The sequence below is a fragment of the Sturnira hondurensis genome, unplaced genomic scaffold, assembly GCF_014824575.4.
Source record: "Sturnira hondurensis isolate 20B ecotype Veracruz unplaced genomic scaffold, ASM1482457v3 Scaffold0015509, whole genome shotgun sequence".
Lineage (NCBI taxonomy): Eukaryota > Metazoa > Chordata > Mammalia > Chiroptera > Phyllostomidae > Sturnira > Sturnira hondurensis.
The window spans coordinates 10,070,805-10,096,084 of record NW_028088140.1 but is presented as its reverse complement, the minus strand read 5'-3'; the positions used below and the strand labels follow the sequence as shown (position 1 = coordinate 10,096,084).

Sequence of the window (25,280 nt, the reverse complement as noted above, 5' to 3'; positions counted from 1 at the left end):
TTCCTTTAAGCAAGTGAATTTCTCTCTGTTTGAAACATTAAAAATGAAAAAAACCTTCCATTTTGTGTAGCTCCTGGGAGCTCTTTTCAAGTTGCTAGATGGGATGTTTTCTGACTCATGAATTGCTGAATAAAGCCAATTAGATCTTCAAATTCACTCAGTTGAATTTTGTTGTTGTTGTTGTTGTTGTTGTTTGACAAGCTCTAGCTCTTGGAGATTGAAGAAAATAACGAATTTAAATGTTTCAAGTATCTGCTGAGTGGACCGAATACTAAAAGGGTTTTTACTACTTTCAGGAGATGACACTGTACAGTTTTTAAAAAGCTTCCATCCTAGTGGTGCTAGGTCTGGATTATAATCACTATCAAAATTGAGAAAGTAATAATTTTTGAAGGACTACTGTTGCTGGGAGAAAGAATCATGGGCAGGCCAAATAGATGGGGAGTGATCAAACCAACCCTTTTTTTCCCATTACAGCCTGAGGTCAGCTGTAAAAGAGTCAGAGCTAAAATGAAACAGAAAGTTGATCCAGTCTTACCTCCTTTTTACACACAACACTGAGGACTAGAAAGGGGAATCGATCAAGGTTATGAGTCAGATGAAGGTTATATCCAGGACTAGAATTTGGGAGTCCTGCCTACCTTGCCATCCATTTTTCCCCTATCACACTGAAATTTGCACTTGCCGCATTCTCCATTTATGCCCCTTCTTTTTGGCACCCACCCCACCCACCATGGCCACATAGCAGATCAGCCTATTCCAATAATCTCTTCTTTAGACTTTTGCCTCTTAGTCGGCTAGTGAGTTTGTAGAGTCCTTCAATTGCTGAGCTTCTTGGTTGGTGAAAACCCCAAGAATTCAGTCAGCAAATGCAGAGCTATCGTGGACAGGAGCCCATCACTGGCCCTTCCAAGTAGAAGCATGAGCATCTGGGTACTCTAGCCTGACAGGGTTGCTAAGAACCTGGAGAGAGGGCATCCAGGAGGAGCAGCGGGCGCAGTAGGTAAGGCAAGAGGTAAGAACTCTTCAGAAAGATGAAAGGATTTGTGATCATTTATTTATCTTGGAGAAAGAGACACTGAGGGTGGCTTTTAAAAGAGTGTCAAAGACGAGATCATTGTAGTCCACCTCCCCTGAGGACAACATGAAAAATCAGCAACAGCAAGGGCACATAGGCTACTGAGGTTTTCAACTTTAGCTGCCCATTAGAGTCACCCAGGGAGTTTTTCTTCTCCAAAGATTGAAATTGTTCTTTTTAGATACTGTCACCCTGCCCTAATCCCTCACCACAGCTCTGAGTTACAGTGTCAGGACATAGGAGCCCTGTGGAGAATTTCTCAGTTCACTCAGAGCCCCTGATCACTGTTAATCAGCCAGTGCTTCCTGCTGAAACTAGTTATATAAATGTTGCAAACTCTCCTCTCTCTGTACTCTGAGAATCAGGCAAGAAATCAGACAAACAGGGGTCAGAAGAAACTGGACACAATGGGAAAAGAATGATAATTAACTTTCCGGAATTAGAGAGAAAAGGTATGATTTTCCTCCCTCATTGACAAGGGAGGGCAGAGTATTCTGTATGGGTTGGAGGTGGTCGAGGGGCAGGGGGCAGTGACTGTAGAATACATCCTAATAGGAAGGAGAGGCTTCTCATTAGGTTTTAAAAATATTCTTCAGGTCTGATGAACTTTTCAGTGAAAGTAACATTTTTCTTGTCATTTCATTACTCACCTCTTTCCTAAGGTTATATTTCATCTCACCTGCCAGCCCTAGCTCAAATAAACACAGTGCTAGAGCCAGGCTTGTTATTATTTTCTTGCTCCCCCACCCCCCACTGCCACACTCCCAGAGTTAAAGTACAGCATGGTAGTTACAAATAATGGACTTTAGAATCCTAAGAGTCTAAGTGCAAGTTTTGGCTCTACCATTTTCTAGTTATGTACCTTACGGAAGTCATTTAATTATCTCTAAGACTGTGTTTCTCATCTTTAGAGCATAAAATGGGATGGTGCATGTAGGGCACTTAGCACAGTGCCCAGCATGTTGAAGTTCTTAATAAACATTAGTAATGGTGATGATCGATGGTATTAATATTCTTTGTCATAAGTTTTATTTAAGACCTTGGGCTTATACAATTTAGGCTAATTATCCTACCTGAAATGAAACACAGCAGAAGAGTCAGCAAAGTTTTCAGTAACGCCTATGGTTCCTGAGTGTAATATTCCTACACGTTGCACGGCAAGGTCAAGTACTTTGACTGCAATAGTCAGGGAGGAAACCATAATCCTTTTTTTTTTACTTTATATTTTAATTTTAGAATTACAGAAATCTTGCAAAAACTGTACAGTTTCCATATATCCTATACCTAGCTTCCCCTATTGTTAACATTTACATAATGACAGTGCAATTGTCAGAACCAGGAAATTAACATTGGCTGAGTACTATTAAACTAAAGACCTTGTTTAAGTTTTACTAGTTTTCACACTAGTGTCCCTTTTCACCCTAGATAGGGTGTTCTAGCACCCACCCTATCTAGGATCCTAAACACAATCCCATGTGCATTCAGTTTTTATTTCCCCTTAGTCTCCTGTAGTCTAAAAATGTTCCTGCCCTAGTTGGTGTGGCTCTGGGCTGTGAACCAAGGGTCTCCATTTCAATTCCCAGTCAGGATACATGCCTGAGTTGTGGGCCAGGTCAGGTCCTCAGTGGGGGGATGTGCAAGAGGCAATCGCACATTAATGTTTCTTTCCCTCTCTCTCTTTCCCTTCTCCTATCTCTAAAAATAAATAAATAAAATATTAAAAATAAAAATTAAAATGTTCCTCAATCTCCTTGTTTCTCATAACTTTGATGCTTTTGAAGTGGAGCGATCAGTTATTTTGTCCAATGTCCTTCACTCTGGGTTTGTCACATGTTTTCTCATGACTGTACTAATCTTTTTCTTTTCTCAAAACACCACAGAAATTTTGTTGTGTTTTCCTTAGTACATCATCTCATAAAGTTCATGAGATATTAATGTTCTATTACTGATGATGTTGACTTTGGTCACTTAGTTAATGTGGTTTCTGCCTGAAATCTCTACTTGGGAAGTTACTATCTTTCTATACTTAATAAATATTCTGGGGGAGATGGTTTGAGACTATGTATATTCTGTTCCTCCTCAAACTTTCATCCACTAATTTTAGTATTCACCAGTGAATCTTGTTTACAACAATTACTACAGTGGTATTTGTCTAATGGTGACATTTTTGTTTTTAAGTTTACTATTTGTTATTTATTTATTTTTAAAGTATATTTTATTGATTATGCTATTATGGTTGTCCCTTTTTTCTCCTTTGTACCCCCCTCTTCCCTGCACTCCCCTCCCCCCAACACCCCCGCCTACTTAGTTCCTGTCCATGGGTTATACATGTAACTTTTTTTGCTTTTTCATTTCCTATACTATTCTTAAGCACCTCTATTTTGTACCTACCATTTATGCCTCTTATTCCCTGTACATTTTCCCTCATTCTCCCTCCTCTCTCTCCCCACTGATAATCCTCCATGTGATCTCCATTTCTGTGATTCTGTTCCTGTTGTAGTTGTTTGCTTGGTTTTTGTTTTTGTTTTTAGGTTCAGCTGTTGATAGTTGTGAGTTTTTGTCATTTTATGGTTCATAGTTTTGATGTTCTTTTTCTTAGATAAGTCCCTTTAACATTTCGTATAATAAGGGCTTGGTGATGATGAACTCCTTGAATTTGACCTTATCCGAGAAGCACTTTATCTGCCCTTCCATTCTAAATAAAATCTTTGCTTGAGAGTAATCTTGGATGTAGGTCCTTGCTTTTCATGACTTTAATGGTGATTTTCTATTTCTTTCCTTATACATTTATTAATTAAATTCTAGTGTACAGAAAACTATTTATTTATTTATATTAGCAAAACTCATGAGTGTATTTTATTCTTTGGATTATAATCCAGTACTATCATTATTCATTTCATTGCTGAAATTGTTCCAGTTTTAGAAAACCATAGTTTGTCGTTTAGTTTATTATTTCACTTGTTCCTGTATTTTCTTTCACTGTGATATTTGAAAAGAGATCAAAAAGGTCAACAGGTTTCTCTTACCTGAGATTCAGCAGAACTGTGCCTATTGATGTAAATGTCTCCAGAGGAAAGAACCCACAGCTGTCTAAACCAACCCATTCCAATGTTGAAACTAATGTTGCTCAGAAATATTCTTTTTGAAATGAATCATGCCTCTTCAGTTGTTCCACTCCCAGGAGAGGCAAAAACTTGCTGGGAGAGTACATCATGGCGTACGGCCATTTAAACATGCCCGGGTTAATTGGACAGGAACCATTTTATAGCCTGCCCTTTCCATGGCTCCCTTCGTTTCACACATATGTTTGGGGGGCACAGCCTTCAGTTACCCTTACTAACAATCTCCAATGAGCCTTAAAACTTATGCAGCCTCTTAAATAAGAACTCTCGAATATTGATGCTGTTATGACCTGTTTCCAGGTTTCCAGAGTCTACACCCAAGAGACCAAAGAATGATGGTGGCATGAGGTGGATATAAGGCTTGTCCTGTCTGATTGTGCTAAACTTCAGACAAGGAGCCATGATGAACTGTACTAACACTCACCCACCAATGTTTCTCAGACTTTTAAAAACTGTGGCCAGTCTACGCAGGGCAAAACACTTACCACATCCACTTCTGTGTTACAGAGAAAAAAGAAATTGGGGATAACAAGTATTTGGAGAGAAATAAAATAACAATCAAAATAGTAATTTGGCATCACTTACATAAAAAACAGTAAGATCAATAGGTAAAACCAAACATTCCTTAATATAAGAGCAGCAACTCAAAACCAACCCCGGGCGGGTCCTGATGGTGCCTGCTGATCACCAGGGCTTCCCTGGAAACTGGAGATCCCAGCTGTTGGCATGCAGGGACCTGTAAGGGGCTGGGCACCATCACTGAAGGCTGTATGGTGCCCCAACTTCTTAGACCACTGAATCTGAGTCCTCAGTTATCTGGTAATTTCAGAGTACAAGTACCAGAGTTTCCAGTGGTTAGTAGCTCAATTAATAGGTCGTTAATAAGTAAGCTAGACTTTTTTGAATGAATTTGTGGCATCTCTCAGAGGATCCTTTTGGTCTATTGCTCTATTTCGCACAATTAAATTGGATGTATGGATTGTTAGGAGGGGAGAGGAAAAGGGGCAGCTGAAACATGGGAATAGTAAGTTCCACCAAGCCCCCTGCTTTTATTCCCTAGAGATAAATGAGGGATGAGAGACGGAAACTCCCTTATACTCTCTGCTTTACCCTCCTTTCTGCTCTTCTTGGTCCTTTCAGGAGAGTCGTCCTTATCCCATTTAGTCAGCTGCTCCACCCCCACTCTCACCCTCCACCCTGTGATTTATTCATACTGTCTGTCCTGAGCCCAGCTTTGCTCTGGGTTGCCCATCCCCTTCAAGGAAACTCCCTTGCTCATAGTGAATAATTCCTTAAGGATAAATAATAGCTTCCTTTTGGGGGCTTGCTCTGTATTAGGCCCTTTACGTATAGTACATATTATCTCCCACAACTTCACACAGCCTTGCAAGATAAGGAATAATCTACTATTTTTGTAGATGAGACAACAAGACTTGTAAAAGTTGAGCACCTTGCTCAAGACCACATACAGGAAGGTGGCAGAAACAGGACTCACTAATCCCTGCCTGGACTTGCTGGCTTCAAAGCTGAAGCATCTTTCCACTGTGTTGCACTTTGGCCAGTGGATTCTGCCCCAGGCCCTCCAACCCGACTTCAGCCAGAATGAATGATCCTCACTGCAGCTGCCTTCTGGGCCCCCTGACTACCTCCACCCCCTCTTCACGTCCAATTTCTTGCTTAGGGTGGGTTAGGGCTTTGCCTTGTTTTAAACATCGGCACATCCCTTTCCTTGTTGGTTTAAAAGCATTTAAAAATTAGTTCTAGCACATTATTTAAGAAGTCAAATAATACTGAAGCTTAAAAATCAGATGAAAAATGTCTCTTTACTTCATCTCCTGACTCCAACCATCCTCTCCAAATGTAAGGACTGTGAACCATTTGGTGAATTTTTTTTTCAGGCTTTTCTATATGTATATAAATATATGTGTGTGCTTAGGAAGTTTTTCTGACTTCTTAGAGTTCCATAATCTACGTATCTTTATTTTAAACCATTGCCCATTCCAAACTGTAAACTGCAGAAGGTAAGATAAATGCATTTTAAGTTGATTTACACAGACCTGACCAAAGAAACACATCTTCTTGATGGATTTATGGGAACACTTGAGTTGGATGAAAGGGTGGAAGGCAGGATGCCTCAGGAGAGCCTGAGGTCACTAAGAGGGAAGAGTATGTTAGCTGCAGGGAGGAGAGTGTGCTACGAATAAGCTTACTGGCTTGACCTGCCAGGGCACACACATTCCCAGGGCTGTGAAATCACTCACATGTGAGTTGTCTGTGTCACCTAGGGGAGGGAGTGGGGGTGGCTGGAGGGCGGAATGTGGGCTGGGCCAAGTTTAGGATTACAATTGCCCGGTGGCCTGGGAACAGCACTTTAAATAGCCAGCACCTCCCTCTTCCCTCTTAGATAATTCTTCTTCCCCTTCCTAGACTGGACCTCTGGTAGCAACTTCAAAGAAGGTTGGTAACATTTTCTTCTTTTCTTTTTCTGTTTGGTGGGGTCCATAGGATTTACAATCAAAGGATATTTTGATGCTCTCCTAGAAAATGTCTCTGACACTTATGTGTGTATATACAAAGAGTATACACTCTTTTCTTTACTCTGTGAAACTTCAGTGGCTGTTGACTTAAGGGGCCATGTGATTTGGAGAAAGGGTATCCTAGATTGAGAGGGAAGACATCTGGGGTAAATCTAAGAAAATGAAGGTTTTCTTTGTAAAATGAGAAAAGATCAATGTTGACATGATTGAGTAAAAATAAAATTTGAATGCATGTGATTCTACTAAGTGATTTCATATATATATATATACATAGTCACTTAACCCTTATAGCTAAGTATGTCCTATCAATTCTCACTTTCACAGATGAGCAAACTAATAATTGCTTTCAAAGCAATTATTTTTTCTGAAGTCAGGCAGTGAGTAGCATGGCACAAAGCAAAATCTGGTCAGGTTTGTGTGACTCTATGCCTCATGTCCTTTCAGCTGCATGGTGCTGCTCCTGAGAAGCGGTACTCTGATGAGGCCAAGGACCCCAACAGGATAGGGGTAGTGTTTCTCATGGGGTCTTGGAGGATGAAAAAGTGAAGGGAGATGGTATTCCGTCATTGGAAGACATCCATCAGATGCTAAAGGGAGGTCCAGAATCAGCACAAAACATCGGAAAACCTTCTCTAAAGGACTGAGAAATCTTCTTGGAATCAGCTGCTTGTTTTTGTTTTTGTTTTCCTTCTTAGCCCACAAACAATCTTTGGAGTCCATTCCCTAATTTATCAGCTAAGCCAAGGTGCCTACTCTGCCCTGACATTCTGCATCCCTCCGGTAGCTCAGCTAGGAAGGAAGAGCCCCAGAAGAGTCTGTGCCCAGATGGGGCTCCTGCTGAGTAAATTCTGTTAACAGGAGTTTTTCTTCAGGTGTAGACAAGAGTTTACTTGCCCACTATCCTGGAACAGGGGCCACTGTATACAATCAGGGGAGAGTCATTAGAAGATGCTTATATTGGACATGCTGATAAACCTAGGGAGCCAATGTAATCAAGGGGGAGCCAATGTAATCAAGGGATACAATGGTAAAAACAGGCACAGAGTGAGTTCAAGTCCTGGCAGTGCCATTTGTTAGCTGTATAGCAGCAGACGTTATTTAATCTCTCTGAGCCTCGGTCTCTTCATTTACAAAGCAGAGGTAATACTGCTTACATCTCAGGGTCTTCGTGTAGATCAAATGAAATAAATGTATGTAAAATGTTTAGTCCAGAATGAACATCCATTGTCACTCACTAAATGTGAGCCACATCCAATCTTACCCTCAAGCCCATGGGAGTCCAGAATAGGGCAGCGAAGGGTTTAGAATGTTCTTTATTCATTTTGTGTTGTCTTCTCTACTGTAACAGTTTCCTACATATGTCATCAGCAAAAAAGAAAAGAGTCCTGAATTCGTCTTTCTCTTACGATGATTTAAGCGAGAGTCAGAGGAAGTAGCTGGAAGGCTCAGCTCATCTATTCAGAGCTCCTGGCCCCACTCAACCTCTCTCATTGCTTTGGAAGGAGTTTTTGAAAAACTGGCTTTTATTTTCATATTATAAAATAAAACATATTCTTTGATAAATATGTCAAAATATAGACAAGAAAATATTTCTATATTCCAGACAGTGAGAGAAAAACATTTTGCTGAATATCCTACTCTTTCAGTGCATATAAATATAAAATATTTTCCCAGCATAATTGTATTGTATGTCCTGTTGTACACCTGTTTTCACATCTGAGGAACCCCATTTCATTCAGTATGCTTTCTTCTGCAACGCAGTTCTTATTGATTGTATAGTAGTCCATGGTAGGTATGTGCCATAATTTATTAATCTATTTGTCACTTATGAACATTTCTAATTTTTTTGTCGTTATAAGCAATGAACATTTTCAAGCCCAAATCTTTACCCACAGTCACAATTATTTCCTTAGAATAAATTCCTGCAATGGAAATTGATGGTTTTGAGGTATTATTAAAATCCCATCCTTTCAGGGGTCCCCAGCATACAGAATGGAGAAACTGAAGCACAAGCTACTACGGGCATGGCTAATTGTATGGTGTCAGAGAATTTAGGCAATCCAAGCCTGTGGGAATTCTTCCATGTCCACAACCCCAACCCAAGTGAACATGCGTAGTGGACACAACATCTGTACTTCAGTATCAATCCTTCTCCCTGAAACTGGAAAGGAACATGTTTTCAGCAGCGGTCACCCAGCCTTTACCAATAAGACATGCTAAGGAGGACCAGAGCCTGTAGACAAGGGAACAGGAGTTCACTACCTTTCAGTGCATTCATTCCTGTGGACATTTCCTTGTGAAGGACAGAGGAGGGCTGCCCTTCCAGAGTTCCCAGCAGTGACAGAGTGTCCTGCTTGTTTTCCAGGTGGGATGGATAGCCAAGTCTCGGGCACAGCCAGTAATGGAGAAACAAAGCCAGTGTACCCAGTCATGGGGAAGATGGAGGAAGGTGCCACCCTGGAACGGGGGCACTGGAACAACAAGATGGAGTTTTTGCTGTCTGTGGCCGGGGAGATCATTGGGCTGGGCAATGTCTGGAGGTTTCCCTATCTCTGCTACAAAAATGGGGGAGGTGAGGGCCACTGCACCAACCACCAGCCCTTAGAAGGAGGATGCCTCCATGTCCTGCACTTACCCCCCCCACCCCCCGAGGAGTCCCGCAGACACAGAGAATGCTGAAATTGGAAAGACCCTTCATTAGAAGGCATTAAGTACAACACTGCAGGAGACCAAGACCTAGACAGATCACATTATTTTCCCAGGGGGTTTTCTATTGCAGCATGACATCACAGAAATGTGAGTACAGGCTTGAGACCAGATGGACCAGAGTTTGGATTCTGGCTCTGCTATGTACTCTCTGTGTAATATTGGGTGAGTTGCTTGACGCCTCACAGCCTCAACTGCTACTCTTTTAAATTGAGATAGTAATGCCTGCCTGTCACAGATGTTGTAAGGATTAGAAGTAATGTATGTTAAATGCTTAATAAATGGTAGCTATGTAGAAAATGATATTGATATCAAACTGTCCTGTGGTCTGAAGATTCCTTAGCTATGGACTTGTGTCTTCCTCCTGTTCTCTGGTACTATGGCATTCCCTAAGCTGTTCACTGCCTAGCCCCGCCAGTATCATCAACTTCAATACCAGTGGTGCTTTTTTTACACATCTCCCACTGAGCATGTGTGTGTGGAGCATTAGATCTAACTCTTTACTTGAGCTCCAGTTCTTTGTTGGCTTCTCATTCCCCTCCAGTCTCTCCCCTGGGGTAACTCTGCTACCCCGACAGCAGTGGTGGTCCTTTTCCTGCACTTACTTTCAAGGAGTCCCAGATCATTGCTGTGGGAAGCTCCAGAAGGCTTTCTCAGGAACGAAAAGTTTGGCTGAGCAGTGGGTTAGGAAGATCTCCTTGGCGGTTGGGCTCCCAGGTCTGGTTTTGAAGCGAGGCTGCAGTCAAGGCTGGAGGAAGGAGAAACAAAGGGGCAGGTCACTGGGGAAAATGCTGAAGGGAGTGGTAATTCTATGGGCCACAGGTAAAATGCAGAATACCCTAATGCAACATCTCCCCCTTTCTACATAAAAATTTTTATTGATTGACTTGAGAAAAAGAGAAAGATCAATTTTTATTAAAGATTTTATTTATTTGTTTTTAGAGACAGGGGAAGAAAGGAAGAGAGAGAGAGAAACATTAGGTGAGAGAAACATCCACCATTTGCTTCTCACATGCATCCCTGCTGGGACTGGACACACAACCCAGGCATGCACCCTGATCAGGAATCGAATCTGCAACCTTTTGCTTTGCAGGATGACAGATCCATGTCATCCCAATCCATGCAGATCAGGGCAAAACACTTTTTTTGTTGTTGTTTGTTCCACTTATGCGTTCATGGGCAAATCTCCCCTTTTGAGGAGGGGGGTGGGTAGAAGCCTCCAAAATGCATCAGGCTCATCTCACAATGGTTATAGAGTGAGAGAAAACCTACAATTCAGAGTGGAGGTAGGAGGAATTGAGGAGAGCACAGAGAGGTGCTCTGAGCCCATAGTGTTATTCTCGGGATTGTGGTAATTGGGGATTATCTCTAGGATTGGAGGTTAACTTGTGTTTTTCCAGAGGGGTAGGAAGGGCTTTCCCTCTGGGAGTTTCTGGCCAGCAGCCCCAAATCACAGAACTTTGTTCAGGCTGCACTGTGAAGGAAGAGGGAAGTCTTTCTACTTTTGAGCTAGCTCTGGACACCCCACATGCTTATTTAGGAATTTATGCATGAATACTTTCCCTTCAGAGAATTGGGTGGAGGGTTGGGCTGGTGGTAGGAGAAGGAGGAGTCTGGGGCCTAAGCTGGCCACTGAGACTCTGTACCTGGAACCTACTAACCAGCTTAGGGCCTCACATGGCAGAAAGCTTAGGTAGTGAGATTTCTCTAAGCCTCTCCGGAATTGGGTAAAAGTTGGCCTGGGAATTAGCAGGAATGGCATGAAGACGTGGGAGACAGTAGAGTGATTTCCAGGTCTAGAGCAAAGCCACTAGGCTGAAGAAGGAAAAGTAAAAGGCATAGTGACAAGAGCAGCAGAGTCTAGAGTTTGGGTGGGACAAAGACCTGAGATGTTGATGTAAGTCTGAGAGTCATTAGACTTTGATGGCATAAGAAAATAGAGCAGGACTTTTAAAGATCTTATAGAAGAGGAGGAACCAACAAAAGAGACACAGGAGGGGAAACCAGTAAAGGAGGAGGAAAATCAAGAAAGTGAAGTGTTGGGGACAAGTAAAGCAATGCTCACAGGGAAGAGGGAGCAAGAACTAACCAAATGGCACAGATAGCTTAAGAAAGATGAGAAATGAGAGTTGGTTATTGGATTTGGCAGTGCAGAGGTCACTGGTGACTTTGTCAGAACAGTTACAGTGGAGTGTGGGGGCAAAGGCTGGTTGCAGTGGGCTTAAGAGCTTAGGAGAGAAAAGAATCAGAAATAGGAAATATGGGCTTCTTAGGCAAAACTCAGTAGTAGGTGAAGTTTGTCTGCTCTCTGTAGCTCCCCCTCCTTGGAGAAGTAAGCCAGTATGAGCACTGCATGGTGGTATCTGTGCACCCCTGTGTCTGGCAGTGGGGGAGTGGGTCCCTGCTGATGGAGTTTCTGAGAAGCTGCACATTTAAAAAAAATTCTCACCTAAGGATATATTTATTGATTTTTTGAGGGAGACAGATATTGATTGATTACCTCCCATATGTGCCCTGACTGAAGATCGACCCTGCAAACTTCTGGTATATAGGATGATGCTCCAAGCAACTGAGCCACTTGGCCAGGGCTGAGAAACTGCACATTTGAATTATTTCCCCAGCTTTCCACCCTCAACTTCCTGGAGGGAGAAGAAAACATTATTTTCCCCCAAGGCTTGTCCCATTAGAACTCCAGCCTCAGGGATGCGGAGACTCTGGATAACCTGAGGCTGTGGGGTAAGTGGTAGGAGAGGATTCTGGCAACACAATTTGAATCTGCCGGGGGGGAATTTAAAAGACTTGCCTACCAATCTCAGTTCAGACAAAAGCAAATCATCTGCCAGCCATTTTATACTTAATTTCTAAGTCCAGGATGCTGAAAACCAGAGATAGATGTTGCCTATGCTGAGACTCTTGTTTTTGCAAGTCATAGACCACCAGCTGGAGACCACCTCATGTGAGGACAGGTGCTCCCTTCTTCCTTGCCCCACTTCCCACCCTCTTTCCTTCTCAACTTCAGTCTCTGAACACCCAGATCCTGGCTCCTTGGATCCTGGCTGCCAGTAGACTAAGTTGTTCAACACCTAAAATACCTAGGACTGGAGATTCCTCATGAGGCTACAGTAGAATGTACCACAGCTGGACCTCAAAGAGCTTGGGCTCTCAGAGCAGAAGGGCTGTGGGGGAAAGGAAACAACAAAGTTACCTCAGCTCTAACTGTAGGGAGAAAGAGCATGGGGACACCCCTGTGAAGGGGACTGAATGACAGCTGGCGTCAGGGAACACTATTTTCCTTGATGCTGTTAGTAGGTAATTAAGAACAAAAAGAAACAAGGAGTCCTTTTCTTCCAAAAGAGTAATAGTAGTATGTGGTAATTTGGCACCATTTTGAGTTAAGTACTTAACGCCGGGTACTGGATAGATTAGTGTTGGTTACAGCATCCACAGATGTACATTCATCATTGTGTTGTTCCTGTGGACTGTCATCAGTTTCTGCCTTTTAAAATGTCACCTGGAACATTACAGGTGACACCACAGAGTGTTTCTGAGAAGGGCGGCAGAAGAATGACGCCTTTCTAGGATGGACATGTGGCCTCTCCCATCCCATGGGGAAGAATGCCAGAGCATTGTAGAACCTAGGGAAGGAGATGAACATGGTGGGTATGGGGGAGCAGCAGGTAACTGAACACCAGCTTCCATCTCCAGGACTAACTCCATCTTTTAATGGTGGTGTTGGGGGCTTGGGGGGAAGAGAGGCAGAGTGTCTCACAGGATTCCCCAGTCTGCACTTGAGTCCCTCTTATACTCCACCTTGCCCCACCCTTCTCCACTTTTAGGGCCAGGGGTTCTATCTGGTGGGTATGGACCATATCCCTGTGGCAGGCTGCCCAGGGGCTCAAGGCTGCAGAGGGGCAGGGTAGCAGAACTGACCGCAGAACCCACAGCAGTTAAGCATTGGATTGGCCTATTGGGAAAAAGCAGATAGGATAAAGATGGAGAGGAAGGGCTTGTGCTGGGCTTAAAACTCATAGGTCTTGTACACTGAGCGCTAAAGCTCCAATGTTTCGAATGATAGAAAGGACATTCCATCCTCTTACAAGCAGGAAAGCAATAGCTGAGCTGACTACCAGAAGATAGTGTTGGTGTCTTAACTGGTTTTGGAGACAGTATTGCAGTTCTACTCATCTGAGTGAAGGGACAATGATCTGGCTGAGTACGTTTTGCATCACACTTACAATTTGGATGAACAAACAAACATTTTTTTCAGCAAATTTGCAATTGGAGAAGGCTTTGCAGGGGGAAACAAGGTGATGCTCAGCACGTTCATCCCCATTTTTGCGAGCAGGCCAGTACTGGCAGAGCTCCAGAAGTGTCTCTGGTTTCTGTGCTTAACTCAGTTCACAGGTCTCAGCCTGACAGATCTGCAGTTTGTGCTGTCCCTGAGCAGTCTGCAGCCTGATGACCAGTGCCTCTGCTGAGTTCCTTGACCGTTTTTTTTTTCTGTTATCTCCTTTTGTCTCTTCTTCTTGATGGGGAACTTATTCTAGAGATCCTGCTTTGCCATGGACCATTTTTCTCAGCAGTTCTTGAGAAGTTTGAGTTCTGGGAGCAATTGAAGTGTCTGTTTCTGTGAGACTGTAGAATAGTTAGTTGTTTTTGTGATTCTTGAGCTTCAGATAGAGCTTTCAAAATTAGGTTGTTGTGAGCTTGTTTAGAAGGAGAAGGTGAGTTGCTGGCCAGTGTGGCTCAGTAGGTGGGAGCATCTTCCTATATCCAGAGGGTTGCAGGTTTGATTCCCAGTCAGGGCACATACCTGGGTTTTGGGTCCCATCCCTGTTCCAGCATGTGTGATCCCAGGTCTGAGCACGTATGGGAGGTGGTAACCAGTTGATGTTTCTCTCACACATTAATGTTTCTCTCTCTCTCTTCCTTCCTCTCAAGAAGTAGTGAAAAAATGTCTTCAATGAGGATTTTTTTTAAATTCTTTTTTAAAAGAAGGAATAGCAAAGACTTCCTTTCTGGCTTTGCTGTCTCTGACAGGTTGTTGGAGATGCTTCCTGTTACCGGGCTCGCCACCATCATCTTCCTCCTCCTCTTCTCTGTGACTGATTTTTTTTTTTACTCTAATAATTGAACTTTCCACAGGCAACCTTCTCTTCTGAAACCTTTCTTTCTCAATACTCACTTTTTTTCTGTAGAAGCAACCGTAGGTCTCTTCTAAGCTGTTAAGCACTTCTGGTTCAAACGAATGTCCTGCTTCACACACCCGGCTGTTCTGCATACTGAGTTCCTTGGCAGCATGAAGACTGTCTTGCTGCTATTGAAATTGCAACCTGTTTAAATAAACACCACTCTCTGCAGTTTGACTTGCAGGTGGTCAACAAATTTCAGTAGAAGGGTGAGAAGAAGAACCACACGTAAGTGTCACTGTAGGTATTTCTGAGATAAGGGGTTCTCCTGCGTAAAACTGATGTCTTCATCAGTGAGATCATCTAGTTCTGGCTCAATACCTGTCACATCTTCAGAGGCTGCTGGCTCCCTCAGAGGTTTTACTGTTGGCATCAGTCAGGTTGCAGCTCCATCATTGTAAGTCTGTCTGACATTGCTCCTGTGAACTGGAAGAAACCCTGGACTCTCTTTTCTCAGGTCTCATGCTAGAAACTGCAAGGGGTGGCACTGTAGCTTCCTGCCTTCTTTCATCTCCCCACAGAAACTGTTTTTGTCTGAAGGCATGTTGCTGTCAAATATGTTGGTATCAGACTTTAGACTTGAAGAGTTAGCAAGGTTCATCTAATACACCATGAAGCCATATGGTGAATCAAATCATGTTGTTCTCCAGAAACAGGGACAGGCCCTCTGTCATTTGGTCCTGACTATTCTTTTTTTTAACATTTTATTTATTTATCTTTAGAGGGGAAGGGAAGGAGAGAAGGAGAGAAATAACAATGTATGGTTGCCTCTCGTGAGTCCCCTGCTGGGAACTGGCCTGCAACCCAGGCATGTGCCCTGACTGGGAATCGAACCGCGATCGTGTGGTTCACAGGCCCACACTCAATCCACTGAGCTACACCAGCCAGGGCTTGGTCCTGACTATTCTTGTTGGCCACCATCACCATAACGTGGCCAGAAAGTTCTTCAGTGAACCATGGCAGAAGCAACTGCCAGAAAGCCCAAAACATTCCATATGCAAAATAATTCAACACAAGTTCCTAATTTTTGCAATTTCCCCTTCATGGCACTTTGAACCTTGGGGCGGTTGTCAATGCCACTCTCCATGGCTCCCTGTCAGGCGGCCAAGGTGCTTCTCTTGCCCAGCCCAGAGCTGGCTTGAGGCCCCCAGCCCCATGGCCACAGCTACCACCACTTCTGGCTCTATTGTTCTCAACAGTCTCGGGAAGAGCAGAAATTTTCAGTTTTGGGGAAGTCTAGTTTAATCTATTTACTCTTCTATGAATCATGTTTTTGGTGTCACATGAAAGAAATTTTTTTCTAGAAGTTTTATAGTTTTAGGTTTTACATTTGGGTCTCTGATTCATTTCAGGTCATAACTTTTGTGTATAATGAAGGTATGGATTAAAGTTAATTTTTGAAAAGAGATTTATTCATTTATTTTTTATTGAGAGGGGAAAGAAGGGAGTAGCAGGAGAGAAACATTGATGTTGGAGAGAAACATGGATCAGTTGCCTCTTGTATGTGTCCTGGTTGGGTACTGAACCAGCAGCCGAGGCATGTGCCCTGACTGGGAATCAAACTGCGATCTTTTGCTTCACAGGCCCACATTCAATCCCCTGAGCTACACTAGTCAGGGCTGAATTTATCATTTTTTTGTTGCTAGTGTATGGGAGTACAATAGATTTTCATAGGCTGATCTTGTATCCTAAAAACTTACTAAACTGACTTATTGGTTCTAGTAGCTCTTTGGTACATTTCAAAGTATTTTTCTTTTCCTTTCTTTTTAAAAACAACTTTATTGAGATATGACTGACACACAATAAGCTATACATATTTGCTGTATACAGCTTGGTGAGTTTAAAAGTAATATCTATCACCTCCAAAAGTTTCTGTCTGCCCTCTTCAGTTGTGTGTGTGTGTGTGTGTGCAATGACAACACAACATAAAATTTGCCTTCTTGGTAAGTTTTTAAGGAAACGATAAAATAGTGTTACTGCAGGCACTGTGGCACACAGTAGATCTCTAAAACTTACTCATTTTGCATGGCTGAAACTTTTGACCAATGCCTGCCTCTCTGTTTCCCCCTTTCACAGCTTCTGGTAACCACCATTCTGCTCTTTGCTTCTACGAGTTTGACTACTTTAGATTTCAAAGGACTTTATACATAGACTATCATGCCATTTGAGAATAAAGCAGTTTTAGTTCTTTTTCAATCAGAATAACTTTTAATTTCTTCCTTGATTTGTTTTTGCCTTGGCTAGAATCAATATTTATAGAAACAATGTTAAATAAAAGTGGTAAAAATTAACACCTTTTTCTTGCTCTTGATCTTAGGACTTAAGCAGTCTTTCACCATTAAGCATGTGTTATGTGCGGGTTTTTTGTAGATGCCCTTTATCAGGTTGAGGATGTTCCCTTCTATTCATCATGCAGTGAGAGTTTTTTGTTTTTTACAGTAATGACCATTAGATTTATTAATATTATAAATTACTTTAATTGTTTTTTTGAGTGTTAAAACAGCCTTGTATTCCTGGGTTAAACTGCAATACAAAATGTGTTATTCCTTTTATATATTATTAGATTTGATTTTCTAAAGTTTTGTTTAGAATTCTAAAATCTATGCTCATGTAAGACATTGGTGTGTAGTTTTCCTTTCTTGTAATGTCTTTGTCTGCTTTTGTTATCAGGATAATGCTGGCTTCATAGAATGAAATGGGAAGCATTTCTTCCTTTTAAATTTTCTGGAAGAATTTGTATAGAATTGGTGTTTTTTCTTTGTTAAATGTTTGGAGAATTCACTAGTGAAGTCACTTGGGCCTGGAGTTTTCCTTCAGAGAAGATTTTAAACAACAACCAAAAAATTTTCTCTAATAGAAATAAGGCTATTGAGATGATCTATGTCTTCTTGAGTAAGCTTTGGTAGTTTGTATTTTTTTAGAAATTTTACCTAAATTATTACATTTATTGACATAAAGTTACTCATACTTTCTTATTATCCTTTTAGTACCTATTGAATCTGTACTGATGGTACCTTATTCATTTGTCATACAGGTAATTTGTGTCTCCTAGAAGTTTATCAATTTTATTGATTATCTCAAAGAATCAGCTTTTTTCCCCTTCATCTTCTCTATAGCTTTTGTTTTCTATTTCATTAATTTCCACTCTGATTCTTATTATTTCCTTCAACTTACTTTGACTTTCATTTACTATTATTTTTGTCAAGATGGAAGCTGAAATTATTGATTTGAGACTTTTATTTTATAATAACATTTGATGCTATAAATTCTCTAAGTACTGCTTTAGTGTTATCCCACAAGTTTTGATATGTTGTGTTTTCATTTCATTTGATTTAAATATTTTCTTATTTCTGTTTTGATTATCTCTTTGTTACTTGAGTTATATATAAGTGTATTACCTAATTTCTAAATATTGGAAAATATTCCGAGCGTATTTGTGTTATTTATTCCTAATTTAGAGAACATACTTTGTATGACTTGAATCCTTTGAAACTTATTGAGATTTATTTTGTGGTCCAGAGTGTGGTCTCTCTTGGTAAATATTTCAGGTTTACTTGGAAATCATGTATATTCTGCTGTTGTTGGGTATAGTTTTTTATAAATGTCAAGAAGGTCAAGTTGGTGGGTATGGTTTTCAAATACTTTTATGTACTTATTTATTTTCTATCTACTTATTTTGTCAGTTATTTAGAGAGAGATATTGAAATGTTAGACTTTAATTAGAGATTTAACTGTTTTTCTCTGCAGTTCTAGCATTTTTGCTTTATATATTTTGAAGCTCTGTTACTAGGCACATGTGCATTTAGAATTGTTATGTCCTCTTGTCGACCTCTTCATCATAATGAAATGACCTTCTTTACCTGTGGTAATATCCTTTGCTCCAAACTCTACACTGTGTTATATTAATACAAACACTCCAGCTTTCTTCTGGTGAGTATTAGCATGGCAAAGTTTTTCCTATCCTTTTACTTTTAACCTATTCATGTCTTGATATTTAAAGTGCATTTCCTCTAAGCAGCATATAGCTGACTCTTGCTAGTTTTTTTTTTAATTTTTATTATTGTTCAAACCAATCTGACAATCTCTATCTTTTATTTGGGATATTTAGATTACTTACATTTAAATGTGGTTATCCAACTTCTCCAAGGACATACAGAGGACCCATAGATATGTGAAATAATGATCAGCATCACTAGCCATCAGAGAGATGCAAATTAAAACCACAATGACATATCCCTTCACACCAGTCAGAATGGCCATCATAAGCAAATAAGAAAAGGGAACCCTAGTGCACTGTTGGTGGGAATGCAGACTAGTGCAGCCGCTGGGGAAAACAGTATGGAATTTCCTCAGAAAACTAAAAATGGAATTACCTTTTGACCCAGCATTTCCACTGCTGGGAATATACCCTAAGAACCTTGAAACACCAATTCAAAAGAACCTATGCACCCCTATGTTCATAGTAGCACTAATTACAATAGCCAAGTGCTGGAAACAGCCTAAGTGCCAATCAGTAAATGAGTGGACAAAAAATCTGTGGTATATTTACACAATGGAATACTACACAGCAGAAAAAAAGAAGGAGCTCCTACCCTTCACAACAGCATGGATGGAACTGGAGAGTATTGTGCTAAGTGAAATAAGCCAGGGAGCAAAAGACAAATAACGTATGATCTCACCTACAAGAGGAAACTAATGAACAAAATACACAAACTAGCAAAATAGAAAGGGGACATGGAAACAAGGAACAGACTGACAGTGATGAGAGGAGGGTCACTCTGTGAACTCCCCTGTCTACTTTCCCAGCAGATAAAAATCCTTGGTGGGAACAATGCTAGCACTTCTAGCATCAGTAGACTTGTCTCATCCAATGATTGTGAAAACAAAATCAGAACAAATTACTAAAGAAAAATGTGATTGCTCTAATACTAAGAGCAATCATTTCCTCAAAAAGAGTTATAGTCTATGGGTTGTGTTAATGCTCCTAGATAGCCATTATTCAATTAGCTCATTGTTATTGTCACGAGTTATATGTTATTTAGGCAATAATTGATGCTTGATGAAGAACAAACCTTGGTAGGTATATACTGAAACTTCACAGTGAAAAAAAAAAAGAACTGGTTAGGTTCTAGGTGACTTGGTGACTCTTGATCTGTGATGTGGTTCCAGACATCTGGACAGAAGCCCCCTGCAGTTTTTCATGACCCCCACCCCAGGATTCTGAGGGGCAGTATGGGGTAGAAATGGGAAAAGACAACTGTGGACTGTGAGGAGGCTAGTGCCAGGTAATGGACAGCCTGTTTCCCACCCGCAGGTGCTTTTTTCATCCCCTACCTCATCTTCCTTTTCACCTGTGGCATTCCTATCTTCCTCTTGGAGACAGCACTGGGCCAGTACACAAGCCAGGGAAGCATCACAGCCTGGAGGAAGATCTGCCCCATCTTTGAGGGTGAGTAGCTGTGTGCCTGATTCCAGGGTATCTGCACTTGGGATTATAGACCTTACTTGATTGGGTGGTTTAGCAGTCATGCTGATTGAGATAAGACTCTGTCTTTATGTTAAACCTTCCATTTATGAGCCCAATACTGAGTTAATCACCCAGTCAGTCCATCAAAGAATAGAGAAGTTGGTGATCAGGGTGGGTCAAAGGCTTTAGGTTAAATAAATTGAGTGCAAAACTATTTTAGCTATATATTTTAAAAATATATAACAATGATTTTGTATTTTCAAAATATATTTAATCAATTATAAAGCATTTTAAAGAATTTTAAGTGAAAAAAGTATCATTAATAATTCTACCATCTTGATACAACAGCTATAAATTTAGGGTGTTTTAGTTCAAGATTTTTTCTATGTAAGATTTTCTTAAGTTTGTATTTTGAAATGATTATATATTCATAGGAAGTTGCAAAAATAGTACAGAAAGGTCATGTGTGCCTTTCACTCAATTTCTCCCAATGGTAATATCTTACATAACTATGGAATAGTATCACCACCTGGAAATTGACATTGGTACTATCATCCATAGAACTTACTCAGATTTCACCACTTTCCCTTGCACTCATGTGTATAATTCTCTGTGTGTGAATTTGTGTGACCACCACCGCAATCAAGACACAGAACTGTTCTGTCACCCAAATATCTCTGCCATGCTAGCCTCTGTAGTTACACTACCCCTCCCCGCTGGCCCTACCTCTGGCAACCACTAAGCTGTTTTCTACCTCTATAATTTTGTCATTTGGGGAATGTTATATAGATGGAAACATACAAAATATAATCATTAGAAGTTGGCTTTTGCACTCAGCCTGATGCCCTTGAGGTTCATCCATCCTGTTCTGGTGTCAACAGTGCATTCCTTCGCTCCGTTGAGCACTACTCCATAGTGCAGATAGGTCACGGTTTACTTAACCATCCACCCATGAAGGGTATTCGGATTGTTTAAAATTTGAGGGGTTTATTTCATTCTTTCTGTCTCGATGGGGTTACATATCTATTAATATGGAATATACATAGTTCATATCCCTGTTTTACAGTTAGCATTATTTTCCATCTGCTACGCAATTATTTAATGATTATATAAACTTCGATCAAGTAGTTATATCATAATTTACTTAACTCTTTGTTTTTTGGATTTTTTCTTATGTTCAAGTACTTATAAAATTGTTATATTCTGCTATTATGTATATTTGTTGAGATAGACTCCCCCTGCCTTTTTGGAATTTTTTTTAAGTTGGGGACATAAAATTCTTTCTTTTTTGCTTTTATTTATTTTATTTTTAATTTTTTTATTTAATTATTTTTCAAGTACAGTTTTCTGTTTATTACTCTCATCCCATTAGAAATTATTTCTTTGGCACAAATTTGCAGGATTAGGATCACTGGATCGAATGAATGATCAAATTGATGTCTTTTGATCAGTATGGATTATTAAATTATCCTGAGGAGCCCTGAGCAGTGTGGCTCAGTGGACTGAGTACTGTCCCACAAAGCTAGAAGCTGCTGGTTCCATTCCCAGTCAGGGCATATGACTTTCGATTTTAGTCTGGGCACGTATGAGAGGCAACCGATGGATGTTTGTCTCTCACATTGATGTCTCTCTCCCTCTCTTCCTACCTCCCTTCCTCTCTCTCTAAAAATAAACTTAAAAAATAAAATAAAATAAATTGTCCCATAAAAGTGTTTTACTGACTTACAATGTCACTAGACTTAAGTAAGCATCTTCTCCTTCTGTCTTTAACAACTCTGAGTTATGTGTGGTTCCCAAAACTTGTCTGATATTGGAACTACCTGGGGACCTTCAAAAACATCCTGAGGTTTGAGATTTAATTGGTCTGAGCTCTGGTCCAGGCTTTGAAAGTTTAAAAACATCCTCAGGTGTTTCTAATGTGAAGACAGTTTAAAATTTATTGAGTTATATTATTTGTAAAAAGTTTCACTCAGGCTGTCAGCGTAGAATGGTACCTCATTATTGTTTCATTTTGCGCACCTGAAATTAATCATTAGGGAGGCTCCATTTGTATTTTCTCCTATGTGAATTTTCTTTCCTGCTCTTAACATGTGGTTTTATATTTCAGAAATATATCAGAATACATTCAGGGAACATTTAAGTCTTGGAATCTTGGAGGTAGTCTGCACATTTTAAAAATAACGTTGGGTTAGAACTTCCAGAACCTGGTCAGGATGACATACACAGGGAGCAGGCTAGGGCTGCAGGAGGCTGGGAGAAAGGTCCCCTCCCAACCTGGGAAGGGCTGTGGGAGCATGCAGCACACTGCCTGCTGCGGAGATAGAGGTCAGAGCCAGCGCCCAGGCTCCAGCACTTCTTGTTTTAAGACACCGACTGTGGAGCACAAACCGTCTCCTAAGCAGGGGCGGGTAGTGTGTGGGAGAAATCTGTCTGTTGTTCCTAGCTCAGCCTGCCCGTTACCCTTGTAGGCATCGGCTATGCCTCCCAGATGATCCTCATGTTCCTCAACACCTACTACATCATTGTCCTGGCCTGGGCCCTCTTCTACCTCTTTAGCAGCTTCACCATCGACCTTCCCTGGGGAAGCTGCCGCCACAAGTGGAATACAGGTGAGGTCACCTTGGAGTTCATTTCCTCCTGCTGCTCTGCCGCATGCGCCAGGACTGGGATTGTCCCTGTGTCTCAGGCAACCAACTTCCCAGCCATCATTTAGGACTCACTAGAAATGTGCCCAGTGAATTGTGGAGGTCTTACACCAGATAAGAGTGAGATTTCACCAGCATCACAGGCAAAATGTCAAAGATTTTTTTAAAACTGTATTCAATACATGTATTATGAATTCATGTATTATGCAGATAGAACTAACTGTTTATGTAGTTTAGATATTTATTTATTCCAGTTTGAAATAGTGTTACTTTGACATAATATATATATATATATATATATATATATATATATATTGTTTGTTCATTTTTTTGCTTCTCATGCCTTCTCTCTGATACTATTTTAGGTCTTTCCAACTCACAACTCATCTGGATTTAACCAGGGAATAAGCTGTCTCGTATGTCATCAATATCATTTGTAATAGCAGTTAATTTTCTCCTGTGCCTGTAGGACTAGAGGAGCCACCTGTGGCAGTAGAACTGCTGAGTCTAACACACTGAAGCAACAAAAACTTGAAAATACCTGGGGTAGCACTATCCCAGAGAACTTTCTGTGATGCTGTGCTCTCTGAAATGGTAGCCAACGTGTGGTTATGAAGCACTTGAAATGTGGCTAGTTCATGTGAAGATCTGAATTTTTAAAATTTGTGTTTAATTTTAATTAATTCAAACACAAAGAGCCACATGTGGCTGGTGGCCACCCTTTGGACAGCGCAGATGAAGAGCATACTGGACATACGTCCTGTTGGGGTCTCAGCACCACGCCTTGTGCTCATGGCCCACTTACCTCTCAGGGCCCATCAGTGAGGCCCTACCTGTGCCAGGATTGACTTTTCCTATTCAAACAAGTCACTCAGTTCTTGGCTGGAGTCTGAGCCTTTTGCTGGCCAGGGAGGTGCATTTCATCAATGGTTAGCCTCATACTAAAGGCCCCTCTTGCCTCCAAACTTTATGCTCCCTTTCCAGGCATTCCCTGGCTGATCTATGACACCATTTTTAAAATGATAAGTGAAACCTTGGAGGTACTTCCCCTGCCACCCCAAGGTTCATTAGGTTCTTGGCAATACCTGTGCTGACCCCTGGCCCTGCTGTGGCACCTACACGTTTTTTGTCTGTTTGTCAGTCTGGTTTTCCCACATATCAGCAAGAGCTTGAAGGCAGAAAAGATGTTTCTACCTCTATAGCCTTTGTGCCTAGCACAGTGGTGGCTATGTCATAAGCACTCAAAAATATTTGTTGGATGAATCAAGTTTTAAAAATGTTACATTCTAATATTTTCTTTATATATTTTTCTTCCCTCGCTTCCATTCTTCATCATTTCCTTCCTTCCTTCCTTCCTTCCTTCCATCTACAGGCACTGAAATCACCCTTGACAACCAGCTTGTCAGATGGTGATTTTATCAGACCTCAGTGGAGTTCCTCTTGTAAAACTGTGAGGCTTCAGTGGCACAGGACTTTTGCTTCAGCCTGACTCTAGGTTGATTGGGGCGGGGTTATCTCTGAGATGATTCCGAGGCAAATGCATTCCCAAGTCTTTTGCTTTGTGACATTTTGGACATTTCTCCTAGTGATTCAGGTTTTACTCTGAGCCTAGCATCTTGAGTTGCTTAGGGCATCCTGTCTTGTCAACATGAAACACTTTTCTTGGTGTGCTGAAGCTTCAAGGAAAGTGCCATATCATTCAACAGATATTGCTGAGCTCCAACTCTGCCAGGCTCTGTTCTAAGAACCTGGGATGTGGTAACACAGAAAAGTGAAGGTCCCTGCCTGCATGGAGTTGTCATTCTAGTGACAGGAGAGAGAACATACACAAAATTAAATGAGTAACAGGTGTCATGTTAGAAGAAAACATATGCTCTGGAGAAAAATAAAACAAGGAGGAGGTTTGGGGAGTTTTGGCGGGGTATAATTTTAAATGGGTCATCAGCAAAGGCTTTGCTGAGATGACATGAGTAATGCTGTGAAGGAGGGTAGGGAGTGAGCCCCTGAGACACCGGGAGACAGACACTGGGTAGAAGGGATACCCAGCCAAAGGCCCTGAGACACCAGAGCCTGTAGCACCCAGGGACCAGGTAGGGGTCCATGTGGCTGGAGCAGGTGAGTAAGGAGCAGGGGGAGGTGAGGCCAGAGGTGAATAGGGCCTGGGAGGTGATTATAGGGGTTTTGGCTTTTTCTGTCTTAGTGAGATGGGAAACTCATCAGAGAGTTTTGCACTGGGGTGTGACACAGAACATGACTTAAATTTTAACCATATCACTCTAACTGCTGTGTGGAGAACTGGCTAGGGAGGCAAAAATAGAGAATGGAAGTCCGTTGGGGCGACCAGAGATGATGTTGATCTGCCCCTGGTGGTGGTGGCGATGATGAGAAAGGTCCGATTCTTCATATTTTAAAGATAGAGCATACCCAACTCACTGGACTGGATTCTAGCCCTCCTTTGCTTCGTCACTTATAGGCCAAGACAGGCCATTGCTAAGCAGGCTCACTCTCTTCATGTACACAATGGGGAAAACTCTAG

At 41.3% G+C, this 25,280-nt stretch overlaps 1 protein-coding gene and 1 pseudogene across 1 annotated transcript in view; one reads left to right on the top strand and one right to left on the bottom strand.

Moving 5' to 3' along the window:
* Window positions 1-6,595: 6,595 nt before the first annotated feature.
* The window catches only part of SLC6A13 (solute carrier family 6 member 13), a 34,537-nt gene continuing 15,852 nt past the window's right edge, over window positions 6,596-25,280 (top strand). Inside the window, exons 1-4 of the mRNA XM_037064750.1 lie at window positions 6,596-6,657; window positions 9,103-9,309; window positions 19,947-20,081; window positions 22,568-22,708. Coding sequence (XP_036920645.1) covers window positions 9,108-9,309; window positions 19,947-20,081; window positions 22,568-22,708 — 478 coding nt within the window. The 5' untranslated portion in view covers window positions 6,596-6,657; window positions 9,103-9,107. The remainder of the gene's footprint in view (window positions 6,658-9,102; window positions 9,310-19,946; window positions 20,082-22,567; window positions 22,709-25,280) is intronic.
* LOC118999882 (zinc finger CCCH domain-containing protein 14-like) lies at window positions 13,209-15,044 on the bottom strand (annotated as a pseudogene).